Source organism: Elaeis guineensis, chromosome 13 (assembly GCF_000442705.2).
Source record: "Elaeis guineensis isolate ETL-2024a chromosome 13, EG11, whole genome shotgun sequence".
Classification (NCBI taxonomy): domain Eukaryota; kingdom Viridiplantae; phylum Streptophyta; class Magnoliopsida; order Arecales; family Arecaceae; genus Elaeis; species Elaeis guineensis.
The window spans coordinates 71,066,923-71,087,679 of NC_026005.2; the positions used below are offsets into that span (position 1 = coordinate 71,066,923).

At 35.4% G+C, this 20,757-nt stretch overlaps 2 protein-coding genes across 4 annotated transcripts; both read right to left on the minus strand.

The window, feature by feature from the left end:
* Nucleotides 1–4,259: 4,259 nt before the first annotated feature.
* Nucleotides 4,260–14,799, minus strand: LOC105055985 (plant intracellular Ras-group-related LRR protein 7). 3 transcript variants are annotated; one of them, XM_010938032.3, is made up of 10 exons: nt 14,576–14,793; nt 12,317–12,386; nt 11,042–11,088; nt 10,785–10,893; nt 10,475–10,560; nt 7,234–7,324; nt 6,126–6,211; nt 5,886–5,972; nt 5,620–5,764; nt 4,260–4,621 (listed from the first exon to the last, which is right to left on the minus strand). In XM_010938032.3, exons 1-9 carry the CDS (start codon nt 14,672–14,674, stop codon nt 5,651–5,653), a joined length of 789 nt encoding a protein of 262 aa, XP_010936334.1. In that variant the 5' UTR covers nt 14,675–14,793; the 3' UTR covers nt 4,260–4,621; nt 5,620–5,650. The 3 variants fall into 3 exon arrangements, with proteins under 3 accessions (XP_010936334.1, XP_019709925.1, XP_073104177.1); XM_019854366.3 differs by lacking the exon at nt 4,260–4,621 and having other exon boundaries at nt 5,323–5,764; nt 10,475–10,585; nt 10,831–10,893; nt 14,576–14,799; XM_073248076.1 differs by lacking the exon at nt 4,260–4,621 and having other exon boundaries at nt 5,323–5,764; nt 14,576–14,792.
* A 1,607-nt stretch (nt 14,800–16,406) lies between these two features.
* Nucleotides 16,407–19,704, minus strand: LOC105055983 (UDP-glucose 6-dehydrogenase 4). Its single transcript, XM_010938031.4, has 2 exons — nt 19,571–19,704; nt 16,407–18,164 (listed from the first exon to the last, which is right to left on the minus strand). Exon 2 carries the CDS (start codon nt 18,128–18,130, stop codon nt 16,688–16,690), a length of 1,443 nt encoding a protein of 480 aa, XP_010936333.1. The 5' UTR covers nt 18,131–18,164; nt 19,571–19,704; the 3' UTR covers nt 16,407–16,687.
* Between the last annotated feature and the right edge of the window lie 1,053 nt (nt 19,705–20,757).

Genomic DNA, 20,757 nt, shown 5'->3' on the forward strand with positions numbered 1-20,757 from the left:
CACTAAATTCCATTGGATGGATAAAGTAGATATATAGAAGTGGTGGAGGGATCAGACTAGCAGAACCAAAACCAAAACCAAACCCCACGTAGCATAATAGGAGAATCCAATCAGAAAGGTGCATAGGTTGCTTTTGTTCTTGTAATAATGGACCATTGGTTTGAGAGCAAGATCTCACCAATAAGGCTTGAGAAATACTCTAGAGGGTCAATGGAACTTTAACCTTTATGCTATGTGGGGGCCACACCTTTCTTGCCTTCTAGTCAGTTGAAATTGCTTTGGGGCAGAGCACCATGGCTTACTGTTTTTGAATTTACTACTGCTGAGAAAGGCTTAAAGCATATGCTAGTTCTTGTGGCATATGGCCTCAACAAATCTTCCAAATAATTATAACCTCAGCTGACTCAAAAACAGGAACCCAAGAAATTGTCTGAAATATTACTATCAATGCTTGACAGTGCACTAATTCAGTACTAAGTTTTATTTATTAATCTGTCTGGAATTTATAGTTGATCAAGACTAAAATCTGACAATATTAAATCGAAGACACCTGACATAGAATATATCTTGCCTGGAATTTATACTGATACCCAAAAACATAAAATCAGTCTGGAATTTATGCTTGCGGCATCCAAGATCTTTGAACTGATACACCTAAGTTTATCAATACAGCCCCTAAAGAAGGCTTCTTTTCAATAGAAGCTTGCTCCTGTTATCCACAAGGACTGTAATTATATAGGAAAGTGCATCTCATGAGATGGAAGATTTGATAAAATAGCGTAAAAACTGAAAAGTAATTTCTATAATAGACCTTAAGATATCTCTCTGTTTCGAGTAGATAGAAATATTAACTGAAGGCACCCATTCTATCACAGGTCTCAACTTACCCTCTAGTTTGGTGCCCAGTGGGCCTAATATTTTTGGAATTTGCAATGACCTCTTTATCTCTTTGTATTCAAGAAAAAAAAATCTCTAGATCCGTTGGAATAAAATATCATCAATTTATTTCAACACAGGATTATAATACAGATATTTATTTAGGGTAATATGGTATGATATGTGTCTCTTTCTGAACACAAATGAAATGACGGTTAAAAATGGATCAGTGAATATTTTATTTACATAGAAAGTTAACATATTTAACAAATTACTCCTAAGGGTTTACATTAGAAAAGTGCTAGTTAATGAAAACTACTTTAGGATCAAGAAAGTACATTCATAGGGGTCAGTTTCTCAATTCCCATCAAATGCAACTGCATCTAGTAGACTATGAATTGGCAATAAGAACATATATAGAGAGAGAATTTATAACATGGTCTCGAAAGGTATGTAATTTTTCTTGAGTTTGTATCCTTTTTTTAACATCTATTAGGATTCTTATTGTTTAGAACTTCTAGTTTTCTTGGTAGGAATTTGGTATCTTTATTTCTATTTTAGCGGATTATTTTTTTCATAAGGGATCGTGATGTCTTTCTATGGGATCATGGCTCTATTCATTAGCTCTTATTTATGGTGCATAATTTCATGAAATATAGGTAGTGGTTATGACCGATTTGATAGAAAAGAGGGATTGGTGTGCATTTTGTATTGGGGAATTCCTAGAATAAATCTTGCATCTTTCTTCGCTTACGCCTGCCTTGAGCGAGTCTTTTAGGATCATTCTATACTACAATTTAGTAGAGGAACTTTAGGACACCCTTGGGGAAATGCATCTAGTGCAATAGCTAATCAAATCAAATGGCTTTACCATGTATACAAGCTTACAATGAGAGACATGATCTTGCTTGTGAAAGTAATGAAATTATCCATGAAGTTAGCAAATGGAGCTCTGAGCCCGCTATTGCTTGTATAGGGTAGAAGGAGATCAAATTTGATATCCAACCCACAAATATATCAAATGAAGAGATAAAATAAGCATGCATAATTCAATAATTCCTGTTGACTCTTCTACTTAATTTCTATTAAACTCAGCACAATCTTTTCCCTAAAAAAAAAAAAAAAAAAGGATGGGACCAAACTAAATACAATAAATAATGAGTAGCCTATACTATATATTTGCATATATCTCTTGTACGTGCAAGCCTTACACTTTTACTTACCTATTTTTCTTACATAAGAACTAAATACAAGATCGAAGACTAAACAAATCAATACTTCTATTAATTATTGTTGGATCCTATGGATCTTGGGATTATTGAATCATCTTATATCCTATAGTTTTAGGCTATAGATCATGCCAAAGAAAGGGCTCTTTCTACTGATCCTATATACTATCTTCCTTCCATGTTGGAATAGAAACTATGTGACTATATGATACAAGGTTATACGAGAACAAATTCATAAGGCTGATGATAAGTTTTGAAAGAATTAACTATTTGTTCCTTACTAGAGATGTAAAAATGTTTATTATCACTCTATAAATGAATGCACTGCATCAAAAATGAAAGGATCTGTACAAGTCATACATTGATACAAGGTTATACGAGAACAAGTTCATGAGGCTGATAATAAGTTTTGAAAGAATTAACTATTTGTTCCTTATTAGAGATGTTGTAAAAATGTTTATTATCGCTCTATAAATGAATGGACTGCATCAAAATGAAAGGATCTGTACAAGTTATACATTTCATTATTACTTTGTGGAACATTCTTAGGTCAAAATATGCCAGATGCCTGTGACTTGATTGGTTAAATAGTCCAATCCAAAAAATATGCTTTTCTACTGATATGAAAAATATTTTATTACGAATGAACAAGATAGAAAGAAGATGTCCATATGTAGGATCATAATTATTGACATGGATCTTTTCCACATAAAAAATGATCATTTATTGTAATAAAACCAGAAGTGATATAGATCATTCAAGAATCGAAATGGATTTACTTTATTAAAAAATATATATCAAAACTTCTATGAAATAGTTTTGCGGGATTTAACCAATTGTCTTGATTATGGGATATCATTGAGAAATAGAAATCTATGTTATCAAAAGACTTTCTATTATTATTTATAGTATGGAATGAATCAATCATCCACTTTGGTATCTTTTTGAACAAAAATGATAATATTTTTCCTATATTGATCAGGAATTTTGGTCTTTAGGAAGTATCATGATTATCCAATAAAGAATAAAAAAAGATTTCAATTTATTCAAATGAACGATTTGAACATCTATTGATTCTAATAACTGATTGCAAAGTTGATCATTTGAATCTTTCAATTCATAGATATGGATTTCGAACATACAAATGGAGGTATTCCCAATACTTACAAAAAAAAGGAGAAAGTGACTTGAACAAAAGAAACAAAGTGACTGAGACAAATTTTTCCTATTGATAGCCTCAAACCAATCAATCAAATATTGATTAATATGTAATTGCTTGAAGTACGGTCAACAATAATCTCAATGAGAATAGTCACAGCACCTAGGTAAACAGCACCGAATAGATATTAATATTGACTAGATCCAAAATCTGTTATTGCTCATTCTCAATACTACGCCTTAAAGAGGACTCAAACCTCCATGATCTTAAGCGCGAGTTTTTGAGTCTCATATGTCTACTATTTCACTACAACGGCATCTTGAAAGTAAATCATATTCTGTGAATATGATATCTATCTAATATGATATATCGAATATTTGACAAAGGTTGGAATATTTCTATTGACCAATCATGTCGCATAAGCCCGAGTCAAACATCAAATTGCTTCAATTTGAATTATCCAGGAGATACCTTATATGTGTCAAAAAAATGGACAATCAAACTTATTGCTTAATTAATAGAAGCCTAAATAAGAGAATACAGTACCCATATAACAATCGATATGTCAAAAAAATGTCCCATCATGCATATTCCTAATCCTATATTAAGCAAGTACATAAACCACCCGTTAACAACGAAATGATGTAAGGTTCTAAACAATATAATCCTTTATCCCAGAAAGGGTACTTCAGTAGTGAAAAATGGTTGCCCCATGAAGAACCAAGGAATAGAACAACTTATAGATGCCTATGACAGCAATCTTTAGGACCCTCGTGGAAGCATGGCTAACACCATATTTAAATACTGCAAGGCAGAACTGCTGGATTTCCGACTAGGATGCCTAAACAAACTAGCTTCAAAGACTTAAGGCAATAAGCCAAGTCAAGTTGTGGGTAAGATGTCAACATACACTGATGACAAACTTAGCAGCCACCAGGGAAAGCAACAAGTCTTACTTTACGGAGACTTATGTATCTCAACAGGGATGGAGAACAGGATTGAAGTACAATATCTAATAGATTTTCTGCTGCACAGGCTTCCATTATGAAAGAAGCCTGCGAGCAGCTCATTAACAGTATCGATCTAGCTTTAAGTCTTTAAACAGACAACAAAGTTTACAGATCAGTAGACTATGTTTTGGGCATAACTTGAACTCCAAAACCTGTACAATCCACCCATTACATGGGGAATAAACATTGGCTAATATATGTCCCATGTCATTCAACAATAAAGGTTCATCATATCATAAACATGCTTTATTGCACAGTGCATGGCAAAGAAACAATAGGAAGAAAGAATTTTTCACAAGAGGGGCAAAAGACCATTTCTTCTCAAAGCTCAAGCCTCCAAGAATTTCCTGAGCAAACATAAGGAAGACACTTAAGCACAAACTCCATAAGAAAGACAATGCATATATTCGAAGGTTACAGATATTAAACTATCAGTAGTCCACTCTACCAATTTCAGGGCCATCTAAATCTTTTCACGAAATAGTATGTTAAAACACATCAAAGCCATTTAGTAAGGCAAATATACCAAACAGGAATCAAACCAAGAGGACAATAAATTCATAGAGCACAGATCCAAGATATTTTGTTTCCCAACTTATAACCCCACCATTTAAAGGAGCATGTGCATTTTAAAAGTAAAGTGAAAGGCACAACCCATGATTATAAGTATTCAGCATATCATTTTAGTAGGTAACACTTAAAGAAGACCAAAAATTTGCATGTCATAAATACCAACACCTCAATATAGAACCTCAGATAATTGAAAGGAAAACTGAGTTTTCAATATCCTCCCAGCACAATTTTCAGCCCATCAGTATCCATATGCCCCAGTAAAGGCCAAAAAATAGTTCCTGATTAATCATTCACAGCTGTGGATTTTAAATCAGGTGCACTATTTATCCATAGATAATGCTAAATGCAGTCCTAAATCCTAACTTTGATGCAATTGCCGTAACAAGAAATATAATCCTTTTTGTACATAGCAGGAGAAGGATCAGACACTTTTAACAAGTAATTAAAATATCATGTCATCTAGGAGCATCATCACTGGATCACAAAATGCTGTCTCCATTGGAAATAATAGTGGTAATCAAAACCTGATTATGTTCACAATCCTGTCCCAGAGTCAGTAGACCGACAAGATTCTATTGCATCAATCACTTACATGCACAAAACAAGAAAATAGTACAAAGAAATTAAGCTTTTCTTGACAGTCAAGCTGTTTTATGAAAAGATATTATCAAACACTAAGTTTTGTATAAAGATCCTACTTAATGGAGCCTGAAAGAAGGGATAACATGCAGATACATCATATGAAGGGCAGTAAAAGAAAAGACAAACATACGATAAGCAATGCAAGCATCAAATTTGAGGATCTATCGCAAATCAACACCCTCATCCAGTCCAGTGGAGCTCAACATAACATTTGAATCAATTTGCTTGTCAAATTTCTTTTTTCTTCGTGCTTCAAACTCTTGAAATCCTTCCATCTATAGAAAAAATAAGCAGCAGTGACTTTAAAAGCAAATAGTCCCAAAAGGAATGAGAAAAAACACAATCATGTTCTGATAAAATCTCCTAGACAATGAAAAAAGGAATGGGAGGACTAACTTGCTGGAACTGCTCCATTGAAATCGGATTGTCATGAAGAGAGATATTTTGTAGAGCTTTGCAGTCCCTCAGAAGATTCTGAGGTAGCTGATATCATTATATTGTATCAGTATTTTAAGACAAAATGTCATAATAAGGTAGCACACACCAAGAATTTTTTTTTTAAGAAAAAGATTAAAAACATTGAATTATAGTATGTCAATACACAGATCTAATATGTCTAGGCCATATATCTTATACCTGCTGTATATTATTACTGTTCAACAAAAGAGACTTTAAGTGAACGAGATTGCAAATTGATGGAGGGAGGACTTCAATTGAGTTGTCTGCATGCAAAATTCATGAAATTATTGACAACGGATGATGGAACAAGGAGCCAGATGTCAAATTGCATGTTTTATAAAGTATTATAATAAAATTCCTATCTAAATACAATAGAAGGAATTGTAAAAGAATATTTGCATTCAAGAACAGAACCTTATAGCACTCTGATAATTCTATGTACAGGATTCTTGTTAAAGTGAGGGAAATGGGTGAGAAAAATGAGTTAATCATTTGGAAGATAAACCTTTACTGTTATAAGCATACTATACAGATCAGGATCTTGGAGGCTTGCTGTGTTTTGAAAGAGATACATGATTTTTCAAAAAAAAAAAAAAAGAAAGAAAGATGAAAAGAAGAATTCTGTGAACAATGTGGAATTGAGTGTGCTGAATTTCACAAGAAAAATAGAATTGGAGTATATCAAACAAGCATGTCCAGTGGCCCATGGGCCATACTTGAAACATTTTTCAAGTTACATGGTGCATATGATACTTCTAAGTGAAGGAAAAAACAACAATGGTCCACTTCATAACAGATAAAATGGAAGGTACTCAATCCATATTTTTCAACTTTCCACCAAAATTTGCAGCAATGTCGGTTACTGCATTTAAAAAGAAAAAACAAAAGAAGTTTCAATTGTAATCAAAAACAATTTTAGGATCTGTGATACATAATCTCAGGTATTGAAAAATGTATCTACATGAAACCAATTTCTTCAATTTAAATTGCAGTAGATAAATCAACCATACTTCGATTGGAAAGTAATCAACCATAAGGCTTACAAAGGTCCAAACTTGTTAAAAGATTTAGGCAAAAAGGAATGGTTAAGATCTGAAGAAGCAATGAGTAGCAAAAACATGTAGCAGATTTGTAATTTTACTGAGGGTTTCAGGCTCATATTTAGGTCACAGACAAGGATAATTGTGACACTTACAAAAGGTTAATTCTATCATACATTTCTTGAAAAAAACAAACTTTTACTGCAGTTTGTGTGGCTGAATGATGGTAAAATTAATAATATTACCATTTGCCTGAAATTCTTCCAAGGAGATGCAACCTCCAATTGATTCTGGGATGGATTTTAACTTGTTATTGGACACATTTAATAGCAGCAACTGCAGACATCAAGAACATGAACAAGAGCACAATTTAAAAAGCTTATAAATCACAATAATATAATGACAACAAATGATAATGACTTTGAACCATGACCACCAATGCATGAGATTTGTAATACAGTAATCTGTGACCACCTTATAGGATGATGCCAATTGAAATACTACAAGGTTAAAAGCATTAAACAAAATAAGAATTATAGCACATAAGAATTCTGCACATATTAATAGAAAGAACTTATTTAAAAGGCAAAGTATGGGAACTAGCCAATCTAACAACTGCAGTGAGAACTAGTAAAAGCAGATATATTAAACTGCAAGCCTTATCACATTTATAGGAGGTTGGCTTATTACATCAAACATACAGTCCCACAAGAAAAAAGAACTTTCTAAGCCCAGCACTCAACCTAACATCAAGAATATGTCAACCAGTGTCCATTCCTGCGTGAGGCAAACAAACAAGAGAGGAGATCATGAAGCCTGAAAATTGGTGGAAGGAGAAACATAACTAACGTTATGGTTTAAACTCATGCAAGCCACAAGCACTCTCAGATATTCACCCCAAACAGGGTAGTATGAAATGAAAAAGGATGAACATATGGTTATTTATATGAAAGGCACATAAGTAAGCTAAAAGAAACATTGAAACACAAGTCCTTCAGTCATATGCTTTGGATGGAAAATGAATGTATTTTGTACGTAAAATTGATCTCTATAAAGAATCACCAAAGTCCATCATCTACATAAGCATACGATACAATTGAAGGCATCTATTTTATTATTCGCAGGGCACATTCATTAAGCCTTCTTAAGTCTTCTAGAAAGGCTGCATACCAGCATTGCATGTAACATTCATGATATGAAATGGAAGATGCTTGAATTAATAAGTTTATACAAATAAAACAGAAAGCGACTAAGCAAGTGTTTACAATCTAATACACATTCATGTTCAGAGTTCAAGAGAGGACAAACATGCATCTTTACCTTGTATGCCAAGCAGAAGGTTTGAAGCAAGCACCCAGTTCATAATTAAGATGGACAATGTTTGATGCAATTTAAATTTCCTTGGTACAAGAAACTCTAACATGCTTTCTGAAGTCAACACCATATTAACAATATTCTGCAAATTATTGGAAAATTCTCAAAGCATTCTCTGTTTTCTTGGTTAAATAATGACTCGTTAACAAGAATTGCTCATTACAAATTTAAAAAAACTATTTGCATATTTCATTATTTATTTACAAACTACTCACAACCAACCAAGAAACCTTTATGAATGACAAATAAATGATGGTACATGTTTCTGATGGTTCTTTTTTGCCTTTCGCTAAATGTTCTTGCCTCTCCCATAATTGTTTTCATGTGAATAAATACAGAAATATTGCAATATCCTTACATTCTTTGCTTTTGTTAACTACTTTTTAAAATTTTAATTACCTTATTTTTCTTTAAAATCGTTTGGCAAGCTATTGAATTTCTTTCTAAACTCTGAATCTTTACCTCTAGATAAACTGTTCCCAAATGATGAACATGTAATTGTGCACTAAGCATTTCTGTTGTGTGCCTGCAAGTGGCAAAAGTATGGTATATGTATAGAAGTTTTATGAGAAAAAGTTAAATAACTATGCTGAAGATAAATGTCTGAAGACATGATTCTTCATTGAGATACCAACAAATGACATTGCCACTACATTGAGTGCCAGAAAGAAGAGAAATGTGTGACAAAGCTGCATGACTTTCCTCAAATCAACTATGAAACTCCAAAGAATGGTCTTTCACTTCACATTATTCAACATTCCCAAGCAGACTATCATTATCAGTAGATCCAAAAGCATATGATACCTCAAAGAAACAAATATTGGTACCTTGTTTCAACATGCACAGATCATGACATAAATCTTGCACTATCCCTGTGCAGTCATCTCAATGACATCTTGAAAGTGTTAAACCTAAACACTGCATTAACTTTGAATATAAGGTCTCAATCTGAACTAACTTTTCCTCTGCATGAGGAGAGCATTTTCTTTGTTGTACTAAATTAATGTTAGTTCCCAGCAACAGAAAAAAAAGGATTGCACAAAGGTCAGAAGCAGGAATATAAGCATGACCAAGAAAAAGACTTGATGGAAAAATCAACAAACTTCATGCTATCACAAATGAGAAAAGTATTACCTAATAACTTGGCATGAGTGAGAAGTATCTACTTGTCCCTAAGTGTTGGGCATTTTCACATCAGAAATCCCAACATGGGCAGATTCCCATGCAGTGCAAATAATTATATGAAAAATATGATCATCTTAAGATATGTCGATCGTTGGTGTAAATTGACTGGTTAAAAACTTCTAATGAAACAAAACTTATATTTATGCCATATTAACATTAAAAGAAAGACACACACACACACACATATAGAGAGGGAGAGAGTCTAAGTAGGGCACTCACTTGAAGAGTGTGGACATTTTGACTGATACTATTTAATGCACCATAGTTGAAAATCTGAGTATCATCAATCACAATAATGTGTCTTTTTGCCAAGATATAAAAGGAAGCTCTAAGTAACAGCACTTCTACCTGGTGAAAAGGGGCACCCTAATTTGCAGTGTCTTGGAGTACCATGCACTGTGGTGTCCAAGTGTCCAAAAGTGTCAGCACACAAGAAGTGTCCAGTCCAGTAACATAGACCGAGAGTGGAACAGGAATTAAAGAGAGAACTTAGTTCAAGAACCGGTGAACAACATAATTTAGCAGTCTTTGATCCTAAAAGTGTGATTCAGACCAAGAGTCGAACTTATTGTTTACTCAAAGGCAGGAAAAAACTTTAAAAAATGCAACATGCTCCTGTCATAGTTCAAATATCAATTGTAAGAATGCATGCGACTCTCTTTTTCCCTCATATTCCATGACTGTCCCATCCCAAACTATGCAAAAACAACTTGTTAGAAGCTTGAAAAAGGCTAAAAAGATTAGCCTACCAAAATGCATAAATGCCTGCACCTGAAATATTGCACATACCAAGGTAACTTGATTCAAGTTCACAGGACCAGTAACAGAAGACAACATGACCACAAAGATGGTAACATGCTTAACTAGATTCATTCCATTCCTATAAACACCATGCAACAGAAATATTCATTTTAATAGAATACTCACATTGTGCATATCCCCTATAGCTTTAGGGAGACATGTTAATGAGTTTCCAGTGATAGATAACCGCTCCAGCCTTGAAAGATAACACACTAGAGAACAAAAACATATCGTAAGCTGAAAACAGAAGAATGATGTATCACTACTATGAATGAAATAAGGCCTGCAAACTTCATGCATGCATGGAGATTGTTTGGGACAAATGCAAGTAAAATTAATTTTTACCACAAGGCAACAGCCATGTCCTACTCTAAGATTGACATAACAATAAGTTTATTTGATAAGAACATCTTCAATGTATACAAAAGAAAATTACATTCATCAGGCAAAGTAGTAATATGATTTCCATCAAGTGTGAGGACCTTTAGCGACCGAAGATTTCCCATGGTAGTTGGAAGGCGTTCAATCAGATTACGAGCTAAAACCTGAAGTAAAAGACAAGCATTTAACATTTAAAGAGTTTCTTTTTTAAACTATTCCTATGTCAAAAAAAATAATGTGCTAAAAGAATGACCAGAATGGTGAAAGTTCAGTGCACATAAATCAACAGAACCAGAAAGTTGTTGACCCTACCAGACGCTGCATGTTAATTAACTTGCTAATCTCCGGATGTATCTCAACTGCAGGAGGAAAATAACAACAAAAGTTAACTTTGATTGTTAAAGAAAGCAAATATTCTAGGAAAAGTAAGAATTTACTTCAAGGTAACATCTAGTGATTTTCAAGTTGCTAGCTACATATTCTTTTTACCATCTAATCCATAAATAAGCAACATATATGGCTCTCCATATGCCATGCAGGAGTGACAAATTCATTAAGTATTTAGTAAGGTCAAAACATATTCATAAAACTCAAGTTTTGAAAGGCTTTGATTGAGTTGGTTATGTATTTCTTATTTTCATATGTGATATTTAAGTTCGACCATTCTTATATAAACCAGACCAACATGTCTACGAGGTCAAAATGTCTATTATGATATGGTGGACATTCTCCATTATTCTTAAAATTCAAAGTGTAAATACAAATAAATGAACAATGAGATGGAGGGTTCTTAACAAGGGTAAAATTATCTTTTGATCAATAATACTGCAATATGTGAGCAAGGAAGACAGCTTCTCTTAAGTTTGTTTAAATTAAAAATGACACCAGCTGAAAAGTCTGCAACACAATGAAACCAATCAAAACTTCCATTTCGGATAATTCATTTCATCTAAAATAAGGACTGTTTCCAGCAAAATACGTCTCTCACTTGGGACACAACAAATGGTATATTGCCAGTTAAAGGGATCAGTTCTGCTTTGGATCCTAGTGAATATGAAATAATGCAAAAGGATAAAACATACTAAGTTACAACTAGTCCAATCACTGAGCATGATTCATCAAAACTGGGATGAAACAAGCCAAGGAAATGCACAGCATGTATCAGTTTCTTATATCAGCTAGAATTTTCATCATTTCTATATCATATATATGCATCATTTATAAATGTATAATATAATTATAACTTGTTTACCTTTCTTAATAGAAGCATAAGTGAGCCTAGAATTCTCAATGGAAAATGAGATATTGTAGGTTCTGTAATTGTCAGAAGCTGACATTAAGTATTCTGGATATAGCAAAAGGAAATGACATGGAATTGAATCAAATTTCTCAATATGCACTTTAAAAGAAAATACATTATCACTTTAACAGGAAAAAGAGAGAGTAAAAGTATGATAACAAAGTATGAATTATACTAATGTACCATTATTTCAGTAGCAACAAACTTCTATTGGAAATCCATAATCAGCAAATTCTATATAACAATCATATCTTATACTAAATTAAAATGAAAATAAAATGACTTACCTATTCTGTTGTTTGTTAAATCAAGCGTGCGAACAAAAGTATCCACTTCAAGAACTTCACTTGGTAAAGCCTATAAAAGAAGAGTTTAGAATATAATCATCATTGGCAATGTCAATATTGAGGTAAAGAAACAGTCCTAGAATATAATTTTCTATTATATTAGAATCAATCACGGAAACAGAAGGAATACTAATGACACCTAATGTCCCGCACCTCCCTTTACAAGAAAAAAAGAATAGAGAAAGAAAAAACAAAGAAGAAGAAGGCAAACAAGAGTCTTATACCTAAAAGAAAGTAAGGACTTTCTATTCCTTTTTATATCTCTTTCTTATCTCTTCTATGCATGGTTGGCAGCTGGAAAAATCAAGATTTTAGTGGTGTCTGAGCTCCCCTTTCCTCTTTCATACTTCCACTCCTTTCACCACCTTAAGAACTGTAACATAGTTGATCCCTCTAATTTTCTCATTTGCATATCTTTGTCATATTGTACCATCTCTTCCCCCTTGCTTTAGCTCCACAAGTTAAAGGAACTTTCGATCAACACCTTCAACAAACTACTCCATCACATCCAAACTACCATATTTTGCTGCCTCCACTTGTATGAAGGGCATCAAAATAACTCTGGTTATACCACAATTCATGAGGCTATTTTGGACATATTTGCACACCTAAGCTTCTCATGTCATGAGATAATATGACATACCTACATCTACCTATGCTAATCATAACTGTAAGAAAAAAGACTTGCATCATAATGTGGGCATCAACCAAATTCCTTCTGTAGTAAGGTGTAAAAGTTCGCCCTAATGCCTATGGAGCTGCAAATCACCGCTCTAACAAGAAGTATGCCAATGACTCCATTCCCACAGCCAACTACTAGGATAGATCCTCCAAACCGAGCATACTGAGTTCATTTCCAGATTTCAGAGGGCCTCATGGGGCAACAATGGTCAAAACCATTATATCAGAACAAAAATACTAACCAAGGTCAAGATTCATGCAATAAGATCTTAATGACTGCAAGAAATGCCAGCAAATTCCAATGTTTGCCTAAGTCACTTGAATATTGAGTCACAAGAAAAATGTTTTAACATTAGAAAGATCTGACATTTGAACACATATCCACACCTGACACTTGTACCCAAGTCCATGTAACATAGCCTAGAAGACAAGTGTGGACCACGTTAATGGTACTTTTTCTTTGCATTGTCTTGCAATCATTGATTCAAATTAGCATCACTTCAAGTTTCAGAAGTTTCAAAAGTTCAGTTGAATTGAAGGCCATCCAAATGCACCTTACTTTTAAATTCTAATCTAGTTTAATTCAAAAGCATCTGCCCACATCAAAGTTGGGCTTTAGATGTGTTGGCTATCTTTTATGTATAGATGTGCCAAGGATGAGAAAATTTAGAGCAAAGAGATGCTTTTTTTTTTTTTTTTGCTTTTGATATTTATTATTTGTGGAATATTCCATCATAAATCTCTATCTATCCTCCTTATTACATTATCTTCTCTCATGTTATCATTCTTAAACATTGCAAGATATCCTTTATGACAAGAGTGTTCTGATGGCTAGGGGTGTACATAAGATTGAATACATGGAAAGCGAGGACTAGTCATAATTCTGTCTAATGAATGATGGCAAAGAAAGGATTATTAATAAAACATACGCAGTCATTGGTGGCAAAAAAAAAAAAAAAAAAAACAGAGAGAGAGAGTGATTGGAGCAGGTGGAGATGAAGAAAGCTCCAAGAAGAAATGGCTTCAAGCAGTGTTCAACAATAGTTTATGCAGTTCCTCGTAGAGCCATGAATCATGCATAATCAACATTTAAGCAGAACCCATGATTTCCATAGCAGAGAAATTCATTCGGGCTGTTCAAATTTTAGAGTATAAGCACTTGATGTGGCATGAACACCCAATGGGTTGCATTTCTCATAGAAAGAATCACAGAACCACAATTTGGCTCCTTCAAGAATCAACATACAAATTTTTTTTTTTCTAACTCATTCAACATTCCATGTACGCAATTTGAAAACAAAATCAAATAAACAAAATAAAAAAGAAGATAAAGAAGACAAAATCACCAACGACCGAAAATTCGCTTGCGTTCAACTTTTCCAGGGCTATTAAAACAGGTTGCACATAAGAAGAAAAATTTGAGAAATCAAACAACAGAGAGAGGGGAAAAAAAAAACCTAATTCAATTGACATTCAAACAAAACAAAACAAAACAAAACCAAAAAATTCTAATAATACCTTCAATTTAGCATCTCTAAGGGCGACGATGCCGGTCAATCTCCATCGAGCGGTTCGATCGGCGCCCGAACCTCCACTCTTGCTGCCACAACACCCCATCTGTCAAGATTTCTTTTTGCCCCCTTTTTGGCGAAGAAGAAAAGGTTTCGCCAACTAAACGGTGCTACAATCCGTCGAATTATCGGAATCGAAACGAGAAAAACAGAACCAGCGAGCCGACATACGGTCAACGCTTATATAGGAGATAAACAGAGCAGAGCCAGCGAGGAACTCCGCCACCTCGAGGTGGATGACCTTTTCAACAAGGATCCGGATTGTATCTTTTGCATGAAAGAAGGCTTCACCTTCCTCCTAGAGAATCTACCATTGGATTTCCCCGAGCACAGATCTCAAAGTGATACGAAGCGCATCAGTCACCGCCTGCATAGATGGCGCAAATATCGGTGGATGATCCAACGGTGGATTCGCGCGGAGGAGGATAGATCCTTCTTTCCTGCAAAATACAACGCCGATCTTTTTAGCTGTTAATCCGAAGGTGTAATTTTAGCAAAGAGTAATCTTTGATAAGATCATAAGAGTCTTGGGTGGCAATGCTCAGGCCAGGATCAGATCAGATTAATTTTATGAACCACACACGTAATCGGACAACTCAATTACGGCTTCATCTACTAGTAATGTAGCTTGGAAAAGTAAAAGTGAAATAGTAAAAATGGTTTGCATCAAAATGAAAAGAAGAAGAAATTAAATTAGAAAAGAAAATATGAAAAATATTAAATATGATTTCATTTCAATTCTTGCACTATGTTTATTATTAATTTAAATTACTAATTGGATAAATTTCCTAAATATTCAAGACATCAATTAGTCTTATCTAGATATGTAAGAATATATATATATATAATACCTACTATTTTAGCTTCACGTATTTCTATATTTCCTATCTCATGGTCGAGGAAAATATATTTTTCAGAAGTGGATTGCATGGAATGCAATAGAAATGCAAAGAGTAGATGCTTGGAAATAAATTTCTTTTTAGGCCACATTCAAGAGGAGAGTCCAATCATACAAGAGTTTCACGTTATGTGCAATAGATAATAGAGATGAAATATTTTAAAACTTCAATTTTCTGTGCAGTACTTATTCAAGCCAATCTTACTTGTATGTGCACTATTTTTTTATTTTTGCTCGGGTTTAACTGACCTGCTTTATTTTTATAAATTTGTCAGTCATCATGAGATGTAAAGAGTCTATGATATTAAGAACTTTTGCATAGGAACATAATTAGGTCATGCAAAAATGCTTGCATACATGGTATACTATAATATTGCAGGTAATCTTGATCCAAACCAGATTTCATGCATATTAATAGGTAATCTGTTGATCTTTAAAGTTTGCATGTTACCTTCCTTTGTATGTTACTAGTTGCTTATGAATTATAATGAGATTAACGTATAGTTATTAAACTTAAAAGTATTTGGGTTGCCATTCTGAGAGCACATAGCACTAACCTTTTTCTTCTTTTGGGTATGTCTGCATCTAAGATCATTGGACTGATAATGTTATAATCCAACGAACGGCCAGACAGTTGTTCGTTTCTTTCTTGTTCTACTTTTTGCATCTGTAATTTTTCCCCTTAATTATCTTCATTCCCCTTTTTCTTTAAGATGTGCGACAGCCAATACATGTGTGTGTAAAGTCATGAGAAGATATTAAGCAAATAAAAGATTTTAAGCAAATAAACTTACAAAAATACTGAAGTAACAACTCCTGATTAAACCAGAAAAAAAAAAAAAAAAAAAAAAAAAGTTCTCTCTCAAGTAGCCTGAACCAATGAAGCACAGAGAAGAGTAATAGATATAGCTCTATTTAAATGCGGCAGAAGACAGTCCATATAATGCATCGTAGGACCAAAAGTGGCAGAGGAAACATAGAGATGACCCTGCCATGCCTAACTATAATTTGGGAACAATAGACCATCAAGGAAACACCAAATCTTAAACAAAAGGAACAACAATTTTAAAGAATCTTAAATCCAAACTTGAAAGAGCCCTCGATATTCCAACCAATCTCCTCTCTCTCTCCCCCGCGGCGCCTTTCTAAGGCGGCTGCCATTTAGGCCACAGCAGGCATGTCCTTGAGCCAAGGATCCAGTGGCTTCCCAATTGAGTAAACAATGAAGCCAATTTCCCTCAGCTTTTCTGGATCCACGACATTGCGCCCATCAAATACGAATGCCGGCTTCTGCATGTTGTCATAGATTTTCTTGTAGTCGAGCGACTTGAACTCGTCCCATTCGGTCAGGATGCAGACCCCATGAGCTCCCTTTGTGGCCTCATATGCATCCCAGGTCACGGTCACCTGCTTCACTGCCGTCGGGCTCATCGGCTGGAGGTGGATTGGGTGGTCCCAGTCGAACTTGTTCATTGCGAGGTCACGTTGGATCTGGTCCTCTGTCACCTGGGGGTCATAGATGCTGATCTTGGCCTTGTCACCCAACAGGCCCTTGCAGACATCAATTGCCGGAGTCTCCCTCGTGTCTCCGGTGTCCTTCTTGAATGCAAACCCGAGCACAGCAATTTTCTTACCGGCAACGGTGTTGAACATGGAAGACACCACACGGTTCACAAACCGGCTCTTCTGGTAATCATTGATCTTGATGACCTGCTTCCAGTAGTTGGCCACCTCAGGAAGGCCATTGCACTCGCAAATGTAGACTAGATTAAGGATATCCTTTTGGAAGCAGGAACCTCCGAAACCAACACTGGCATTTAGGAACTTGGGTCCGATTCTTGTATCCTTCCCCACCGAAAAGGCCACCTCAGCCACATTGGCCCCGGTGGCCTCACAAAGCGCGGAGATGGCATTCACAGATGAGATCCTCTGAGCCAAGAAGGCATTGGCTGCAAGCTTTGATAGCTCTGCCGACCACAGATTGGTTGTTAAAATCCGATCCTCAGGCACCCAGTTGGCATAGACATCCTTCAGAGCCCGAACGGCCTTCTGGCCTTCTGGTGTCTCCCGGCCACCGATCAACACTCGATCAGGCTGGAATAGATCTTGGATAGCCGTGCCTTCCGCGAGGAATTCTGGGTTTGATAGGATCTGAAAGTTGATGCCTCTGCTGTTGTGGGTCAAGATCTTCTCGATGGCCTCAGCGGTCTTGACAGGGACCGTGGACTTCTCGACCACGATCTTGTCGGACTTGGCGACATCAGCAATCATACGGGCTGCACTCTCCCAGTAGGTGAGATCAGCAGCCTTGCCCGCACCAAGGCCACGGGTTTTGGTGGGTGTGTTCACTGAGACAAATATGATGTCAGCCTCGGATACATGCTTTTCAAGATCCGTACTGAAAAACAGGTTCCTCCCTCGGCACTGCTTGACCACATCGTCAAGGCCAGGCTCGTAGATTGGGAGCTGGTCGCTGTTCCATGCTGAGATACGGGCAACAGAGATGTCAACAACAACCACTTCAATGGATGGGCACTTAAGGGCGATGACAGCCATGGTTGGGCCACCAACATAGCCGGCTCCAAGGCAGCAGATCTTCACCATCTTGGAATTATCAATAGCCTGAATTAGTTAAAAACTGCAAAGAAGAAAGAAAGAAAGATACAAATATAGTTAGATCAAGAACTCATTCACAATAAAATTAGCAGAACATGAATGAAGGCAAGGTAAAGATCTTAGATTTCTTGTTCATCTCAAAACATCCGAGAACAAAATATTGGTGGGTGAAGTCAGCTGCTGAAAATATCTCTTTTTTATTTTTTTATTAAATGCATAGGGGAGCCAAAAAATCTAAAATTTCATAATTGTAATCATTGAAAACTTAAATAGTTTGATCTACTATAAACTCTTCAAGGACACAGGAGAAGGATCAGAGTTGAAGTTCTTGTGCATGGATAGAAGTTTACTCTTGGATCAGAGGAGAAAAATCTTACAAGCTTTTGGTAAGTAGGTTTTCATTGTGAAACCATGGAAAATTCAGAGAGAGAGAGAGCAATGGACAAGGAACAGAGATCAAGTTCTACCACATCAACAGAAAGAAGTTTATCCTTATGGCTCAGAGAAAGATGTAGCAAGTGCCCGATGTCAGAACATTGTTTTTATTCAATCACACAACATTTCTCGATTGATCAAATACAAAGAATCATGATTTAAAACTGCATTTATATAAGATATAAGAAGACTTATTCTTGTATAGGCCCAGGCCCTGTTGCTCTTTGCTTCCTTGCTGATGTTTCTATTCTTATTTCATTATTCACCTCAGATCATCATCATCATCAAAAACAAAGAAAAAAGAAGAAAAAAACAATTAAAGATCCAGTATCCATCAAAACCCATCTAGTGACATCAAATTGTCTCGGCCAGCCAAATCAACAAATAGATCAGAGGCAACAACATATATTTCTGTGAAATTTTAGAACTTTATTTCAACAAAGTGGTGGAAATGTAAGTAGATCTAGTTATCAGATAAACATTCTCGTCACATTGATTCATTTCTGAATCATCCCTCATTCTGACAAATATTTCCACTAATTGAGATTAACAATACCACATTACAACTTTAAACTAAGCCATACGCCTCAGATCTACATCAACCTTTTGATCAAACCTACAGATCTACCCAACTCTTAACCCAATACATTAAAACAAGATAACCCAGAACAAAAAGCAGCAAACAACAAGCAAGGAGAACAAATTCAACAAGCCAATAAGGTCATGGATCCAATAGATCAACAAAAAAGACCCCCCAAAAAAATCCCATTTTTGGCAGTGAGGGCACCGAAATACTACATATCAACAAGGAAAACCCCAATGAATCAAACCCGGGGGCCAAGATACGACTGCAACGCAGATCAAATAGCAAAAACACGCTAGCCAAAAAAAAAAAAAGAATCGCAACTTTTTCAGAGAAATCAGAATCAAAATCGCAACTTTAGATTTTTCCTATAATAAAAATCAGATCTTTAGATCAGTTCAGACACTTACGTTATGAACTAAAGACACAGAGGAGATCGAGAGAGAGAGAGGAATTCCCTGTGGAGGGGAGGAGGTGAGGTGCACCTTCTTAAATACTATAAAAGGAGAGTGTCATGTGAGGACCCAAGACCTCCTCTTTTAACGAACCAACCATACAAAATAAATAAATAAATAAATAAAGCAGGCAGCGGAGATGGACCACTTGGAGGTTGAAAGAATCTAATGAGCTGCCAAACATATTATATATATATATATTCATTAGAAGGTGGTGGACAACGTGTGTTTATTTCCATATGATTTTATAAAAATTTTCTGTTTTGGTAATTAAAAAGATTATTTTAAGAAAACTTTTACGTTCTATTTACGTATGATTTTATTTATTGTACAATGTCACCAAAAATGTCTAGAAATTAGGGATGCAGAAAGCTTTTATGTTGGTCAAGGCTGTAAGATGGAACAACATCTTGCTACCGGCATTCCATTGGAGCTTTTCGTTCCTCTTACGGCAAATATAACTCTAATATAACATTCCGTTGTTAGAGGTGTAGGAAGTCTTAATTAAGATTATGATCTTATAGCTTTTTTTCTAAAAAAAAAAATTCTTAGGGTTTGTTTGCATTTTATGGATTAGATCGATATAACTGGCTCAAATCGGCTCGACTGGAGATAGATAACGACCGCAAGACAGCAACAGAGAATGTTATAAAATAAATTTTTGACTAGAGTTAGCTCTAACAGAGATCCTCTAACTCTCAAATCAGAAATATAGGATAGAAAGGAAGGAGTGAGTACGAGGGATATGACCTATTTATCTTGGGGTCCCATGTTTGTGTTCATTTATAGACTGAGGCAAGAGCCTACCCTTATCATATCCGATGCAAACATGCCCCATACCGCCTATCCAATTTGGCAAGATTTGAGTGGTTGTTGATACCTTATTTGTCCGCTTGTAATCGTTGTAGGAGATCATAGGATTTGAAAATCTGTGTAGAGCTTGGGGTTAATCCTTTCCATTACATCGATTGGAGTTAGCGGTCACTCTCACCCATTATGCCAACTAAGATGGCTTGAGGAGGTACCTCGGATCAGACAAAGAAGATCGATTCAAGAGATCTTAGATCGATCAGGACTAAAATCGGATCGGTCCAAGACTTTCTACTTATTTGCATCAATCGAGGCAAGATTTTCTCTAGATC